We start from the raw sequence: 7,137 nt of genomic DNA, 5'->3' as shown, positions 1-7,137 counted from the left end.
GTATGATCATATGCTCAACGATATGCTCAACGATATGCTCAGGATATGATGTGAATATCATGGTATATGTTATAATGTAGTGTAATTGATGATACAATGTATGTTGTAATACAATGAATGATATGATATATGCATGGAATGATATGATACGTTAGAAGACATGACATGTTTATGATAGGACATATGCTCGACATGAATGATATATAATATGAATGACATGCAATATGATGAATTAACATAATGTCCAACCCGATATACGCATGAAAAGTTATGATAAAATGATATGATATAAAGGAAAATGTTACGAGGTTGTTATACATGATAATGAAAGAAAAAATGTTGGGACCTCATGCATCAATAATGTGTTCATGTAATGGGGGATACCCTTTTTCTTTTACGATGGTACGGACGTGTACACTATGAGGCAGGAAAATGATCATTATATTTATTATAATGCTGCGACAATCGCTATTCCTAATGGATGTCCAACATCAACAACTCCTAGAGAATGCTCACCTGACAAAAACGGGCCCAGGAGGTGCATGAACCGACTGGTGGGTTCATACTTGCACGTGTGAAATGTGTGTAGAACAGTAAATACAAATCTAATTAACCAGCTTAGGATAGTCGCCTAAAGAATATAGACTGATATGATAGGTCCCACTCATGATTGTACATGCTTGCATCTGACCCAATAGTGAGGTCACTCAATAAGTATTTCTTAAAATACTCAAGTCATGTGTTACTCTTATTTTTACATATAAAAGCAAGACTCCTTTGTACGGCTAACGGTGACATTGTAATTCAGGAGACCATGACACATGCATAAACTTGTTTGCAATTTAAATTTCGTAGACTATAGGTTAATATAAGGTAGCATGCATTAAATTTAGTAGCATATAGAACGTATAAAATATTTTTACTCTATGCTATCTCAATTTTTACCTATCTTATTTAAAGACCTTCTAGGAAACATGTATTTTTATTGCTATGTTTTATGATAAAGTTTTGAATGAATATTTTCGCATAAAATGTCTATGATATATAACCGTAGTGACGATTTTAGGTAATCTAGGGTCCTTGTTTTTTACATGCAAAGAATTATGTTAATTTTAGTTAAAAGAAAATATTATGATATAAGTAAATTAATTAAAATAATCAAAAACTCATCAAATAATTGTAGAATTGATAGGTAAGTTGGTTTGTCTATATCAAATAAAATTTTATATTTCAAAATGTTCATACGAGATTCATAAATCGAATTGTCAGTGTTGTATTTGCTCGTCCCTATATTTTTCAAAATTTTTAATAAATAATTTTTTTAACTTTTAAGTTTTGAAAAAAATAAAAATTTCCTATATCAATTCTTCGGTAAAATTTGAAAGATATTTAATTAAAAGTTTAGTCTATAAATAAATTTCACTCATTCTATATTCTTGAACGGTTGAGCAAAAGTGTAATAGCAAATAAGAATAATAATAAATAAATAACAAAAGAATAGAGGAGAAACAATCCTTCCCCATTTCTCTCCGCTAACTTCTCATCCATTCTTTCAATTATCTCTTCTCAACCATCCCACTAAAAATCACAGTTATTGCAGCAACAAAAAAAAAAAAAAAACAATGGTCAAATTTAGGAAAAAATGAGAATGACTTCTACTCAGTTGAGATTCAGCTGTGGATGAAGATTTACTTGAAAATAGATCAGTATATATTAAATCTTCATTATCTTTTGTCATTCTTTTTTTAGAAATTACAGTCATTATAGTTAGATCTTCATTAAATCATTACAATGGTTTAGCTTTGAGTTAGAAACTAAATTTCAATCGTAATTCCAGTAAATCATATAGTAATATTAGATTAAATTTATATCTGGAGATAAGGAAAGATCTCGAAACTGTGATCTACTAGAAATTTGGAATACATGTGAACAAAATTAAAAGGCAACAGAGATAAAGAAAAAAAAAATACAAGAATTAAAAAATAAAACTTAAATTAAATATAGGGTTGGAAACAATTATCTACTAGAAATTTGGAATACATGTGAACAAAATTAAAAGGCAACACACATAAAGAAAAAAAATGCAGAAATTAAAAAAAAACTTAAATTATATATAGGGAGAAAAGTAAATATAAAAATAACTTGAAATAACTCTATTAACTTTTTAGACCACAGTAACCATAAAAAAATAAGATTTTTAATAAAAATCTAATTATAAATATATAACATTTCGATTTTTAACAATGGATTCATGTAAATTAGAGAAATAATTTTATAAAGTTCAAATTTAAAACTGATGTCATGAGCTCACATAGGTTGACTTGGGTTTCAAGGGATAGAATCGAACTTTTATTAAGGATATATTTATGACAATAACTTAAGCTAACCAGGTAAATGACCTTACTATTAACATGGTTATATTTGCTGTTGATACGTGCCTGTGGTTCTGCACGTGTCATATATACTGATATGTGTGAATTATCTTGAATCGATATGCTTATATTATGTTTATGTTATGTTATAATATGTGAATTGTATGATAATATTTACCGTGTGATGTGTTTAATGATATGTTTGAGATATGATATGAGAATGATGCACTAAACGTAATGTAACAATAGAAGTAAGATGTGTTCACGAAACGTTAAGGTTAGGTTATGTTCGAAGTGGTATGGATATGAGAGATTGAAAAAAGAATATGGTTAGGATATGGGTAGAAAGGGATGAGATTATGATAGATTAGAACGATAGCGTTAGAGTACGTTCAAATAACGATATGACTATGATAGGTATAAGAATATTAAGGCTGTGATAAGTTAGAGAACGATAAGACCACGAAGTGTTTACAATATGATATGATTATGATACGACATGTGAATAATGATGTATATATATATATACACACATATATATACACACGTACGTATGAGCTGTGTGTAGAGTATATGGTACACATCCAAATTACTCGTTAGGACAGTACCGTAGGAAAATGGATTTAAATGATAGGTTCTGTCATTACATTCACATGTTCTTGCATTTAACCCCATTAGTGGAGTCACTTACTGAGTATTTCTTTAAATACTTACGCCATGTGCAATTACATTTTTTTTCAGGTTAAGGTAAGACATTCCTGTACGGCTGACGACGACATCGCAACTTGAGACCATGACATAAGACAGTGATATTTATTTTCTTAGACTTGGGCTAGAATAAGATTTTTTAATTAATTTATTTATTTTATTTAGCTTTTTTTTTTGTTGTTGAAGGTGATTTCGAAACACGTAAGTCTATGGCTGTATTTTGAGATAAAGGTTAGGCTTTATGAAATTTAAATGAAGTATTTTCCCACATTTAAGGTAGAAAATTAACTTTTTAAGTTTTCTATGGCATGGTTAGGCCCAATAGTTAAGTAATGGGCCTTGTGACTTAATGGAGGCCCATTTCTATTACAAAAACATTATTGCGATGGATTCTATCATTATAACGGTTTAATTTCTAAGGTCCCGCATGTAGTCTTTTATTTTTTGTTTTTAAAAATTAAGTTTTTTTTCTTTTTCTTTTAATAGTTCCCAATAAAAACTTTGTTTTATTTTTAAAATTTGACCAAACATTTAAATGTTTTCTAAAAATATGAAATCAATTGAACAGAAATGATGAAAATATAAGTAGAACTTTCAAAATTAAAAAATAAAAATAAAAAATCAAATTTGGCCTACAGAACTATGATTTCTACTTATTGTCATAAATTATTCCATTCAAAACTAATATAAAAAATAAATAAAAAAGTCAACCGAACCATAATTCAACTAGAAAATTTTAACTCTAGAGATACATTAATAAACAAAATGGATTTTGAAACTTGAAAAAATAACTAAAAAAACTAACAAATATAACGACTAGAAATATCTTGTCCTAAACTTTTTGTTTCTATATATGTTACAGACGATCCGAATGAATTAATATCTCTAATTTTTAAGTTAATATTTTTAAAGATGACTTTCAAAAGTCAATTTCGTTTTACATACGAAACCGACGGTTGAAAATATCTCATCACCGTCTTCATCCTCATCCGCCTCAACAAATGGGGTATTATAATTATTGAGATGTTCAAACCTGTTTGATAAAAAGAAACTCCTCAAAGTTTTTAAGTTCGTCGATGTTTCAACTTCTATCATGAACATGGCCATTACAGGTCTATGATCTGACAACATTGATTCTCCTCGATCATATGATACTTGCTTAATCCCCTTCCCGTTCCATATAACTCGATCACACCTAAATTTTAAGACAAGAATTAGAAAAGGGTAGGCCATAAGAAATGAAGAAAGAAAATGAAGCTAATACCATGCAGGAGCCCTCCTTTTTTGAGCTTTTACACCATGAACACCTCCATAATAAGCCTCTGAATTTGGATAATATTTGTAAGTTGGCCCAAATTTTATGTTCCCTTCTTCCCATCCTTCCAATACTTTACCATTCATCATCTCCATTTTCAGCTTCATTTCTCGTGCACAAAACAATAATATTCAATAGCTCGAGATTTAAGAACACAAACATTTGAATATATGACCTTTTCATTAAAAGTATGAACTATATTCAGATCGAGAAATGTATTTATGCAGCCAATTTTACCTGATCGTTTTGTAATAGTGTGTCCCAATCTTTTTTTTCGACCAACGATCTTATAGTTGCTTCGGGTAAAGAAATTCTATAATTCAAGTCTCCAAGCAATATCACTCGGCTATATTAAAAAAAAGAGATCGATTCAATCATAATTAATTATAGATTTAATTGTGTTTATTTTAATATTTAATTCTTCCACTAAAGTTAACTCAGTATTAAATTACCAATTCAAACAAAGAAATATCGATACAAAGAATTCAAAAAACATTATGAAGAAATATTTTTGTAGGATTACAATAATAATATTTAATTGTAGAAAAACACAAAGGAATAAAGACAATTTCAACTAAGAAATAATGGAGTCGACCATATATTTATTTATTTATAATTAGGTTAGCTTTCTAGTTAGTTAATCATGCAATTTTCTAAGTAATTAACTACTTGATTGGACAACATACATTAATTACTATAATCTATTTATGTTGTAGCATGATGTACGCTAAATTGACAAAAAAAATAAGTTGAATTTGTAATGGGTTAAAAACTTCTCAAAGATTTCATTAATTTTAGATGAAAACTTTAATACTTTATTTAAAAAATACGCTTGAATTTTCAAAAGTTTTATTAATATCTTTAATCTTAAAAAAAAACATAAAAAACACCATTAAATTTGTAGGGTTTAAAAAATACCCACAAACTTGTAAAAGTATCATTAAAAAGTTGAGAGATAATCTATGAAATGTGAATAGAGAGTTATCATCCGTATATTGACAGTAATATATATATTTTTTGAATTGGTATTATGTTATTTTTAAAATTTGACCGGTATTTTTTAAAATTAGTACTAACGGTAAGGGCATTTTTAAAATTTAAATAGGTGGATAGGTCGATGGGAATAGAGCTTACTCATGTTGAAGTATCTTTTTGGGGAAATGAAGAGAAGGGCCGTTGGGAAAGGTAGTGCGACATAATATGTCACGAACATTTTCATTTCTGTTCTTCTGGTCTCCTTCCTTTCCTCCTGATGCCAAATGAGTGCACACAAAGCAAAAGCTTGTTTCATGCAGCCCAAATCTTACTGATACCGATCCCTGAGCCCATAAGAATGAAGCTTTGTTGAGTCATGAGATCAAGAAATTATGTTGAAATATGTTGTATAATAATACCTTGTTCCCAAGGCAGCTCATGATCCCACACCCAATGCAACACACACTTGGATACCTAATGAATGGATGAAGATCACTTCGAACCCATATTGATATCATTATCCCAACCATTTGCTTGCTTATGATACACTCGAAATTTTGTTTCACTTTCTTCTTCAAACATTCTCTCATCACTCTATTCCATCCTCCACATATTTCTCTCTTCTCCGAACCAAAAATGTTCGAGGCTTTCAATGGTACGATTTCTTGGAATCTGCATCGGTGATCAAAGATAAAGATGTATATTTAACTTACGGGCTCTTGGTCATATGGGGATCCACTCAAATGAGACGAGGAGTCCCCGTTTGAACAGGGAATGAGAGAGGAGAAATTTCTCCCTATTAGCTAAACGGGGCTAGGGATGGAGATTATATCCCCAATCCCCGTCCTCGTCCTTGCTCCTGACCCTGTCCTGCCCCACTCACGTTTTATGTATAAATATTAATATATCTATATATACATCACAGGTAAGGTATACAACTAACTTATTATATAGATAAAGAGAGAATTTTGCAAAATTGTAACCATTCATGATCCCACCACTAGTAGACACTGTCTTCTTTGGGCTTTCCCTTTCGAGCTTTGTCTCAAGGTTTTTAAAACGCGTTTATTAGGGAGAGATTTCTACACCCTTGTAAAGAATGTTTTGTTCTCATCTCCAACCGATGTGGGATCTCACAGAAATAAAAGACACGGAGACAGAAACAATATCGACATGCATGCTTATTTATATAAGAAGTACCCAAAAACATAGATATCACAAGAACTGTCCACCCAATCCTCCATGTCCAAATCTTGATTTGGTGCAACACCTCCAACATTCCATGTACTAACAAAAACCCTAACAAAAACACAAAAGGGAAAGAGATCATAAGTATGAAGGTGAAACAAAAGAGGCATATGTTCTTAAGATCATTACTTGTAGGTTTGGATGGGTTTAGGGTTGTAGAAGGCATTTGGGAGTGAAGAAGATTGAGCATAAAGTGGAATGGTGTTGTTGGTTGGAGTATCAGCCACAAAGTTATGGCTTCCTAATCTCTTCTTCAAGATCTTATTAGCAACCAATGTTGGCCAAATCACCTAAAAACAAAAGCAAACAAAGAATCATTACAACAACTGATTCAAACCCAAATGAAAAGAGAGGGAAAAGATGAGTACTTCTCCATGCTTCCCACCCATGGATTGTTGGTGATGAGATGCAATGTACCAGATGGGATTATGGAGAAGAATAATAATGTAAAGAAGAGTTACAAAAGAGATCAAAACGATGACGTTGGTGATGATGTTGATGAAACATTAGAAATTGATT

At 30.6% G+C, this 7,137-nt stretch overlaps 1 protein-coding gene across 1 annotated transcript; it reads right to left on the bottom strand.

Moving 5' to 3' along the window:
- Window positions 1-3,830: 3,830 nt before the first annotated feature.
- LOC111806375 (type IV inositol polyphosphate 5-phosphatase 9-like) lies at window positions 3,831-7,137 on the bottom strand. The gene is made up of 8 exons (XM_087129156.1): window positions 6,987-7,137; window positions 6,748-6,908; window positions 6,571-6,669; window positions 5,790-6,042; window positions 5,530-5,714; window positions 4,633-4,741; window positions 4,345-4,496; window positions 3,831-4,275 (listed from the first exon to the last, which is right to left on the bottom strand). The coding sequence occupies exons 1-8, from the start codon at window positions 7,005-7,007 to the stop codon at window positions 3,987-3,989; spliced, it is 1,269 nt and encodes a 422-aa protein (XP_086985282.1). The 5' UTR covers window positions 7,008-7,137; the 3' UTR covers window positions 3,831-3,986.

This window comes from Cucurbita pepo, chromosome 1, assembly GCF_057944985.1.
Source record: "Cucurbita pepo subsp. pepo isolate OVF chromosome 1, ASM5794498v1, whole genome shotgun sequence".
In the NCBI taxonomy this organism is placed as follows: domain Eukaryota; kingdom Viridiplantae; phylum Streptophyta; class Magnoliopsida; order Cucurbitales; family Cucurbitaceae; genus Cucurbita; species Cucurbita pepo.
This window is presented reverse-complemented; position numbering and strand designations above follow the sequence as displayed.

Excerpts from the sequence above, each read along its gene's own strand:
- LOC111806375 (XM_087129156.1), bottom strand. The coding sequence starts at position 7,007 with ATGGGTGGGAAGCATGGAGAA. Across the intron at positions 5,715-5,789 it reads TGAGCTGCCTTGGGAACAAG|GGATCGGTATCAGTAAGATT; the intron begins GTATTATTATAC and ends TTATGGGCTCAG. Across the intron at positions 4,497-4,632 it reads CACTATTACAAAACGATCAG|CTGAAAATGGAGATGATGAA; the intron begins GTAAAATTGGCT and ends CGAGAAATGAAG.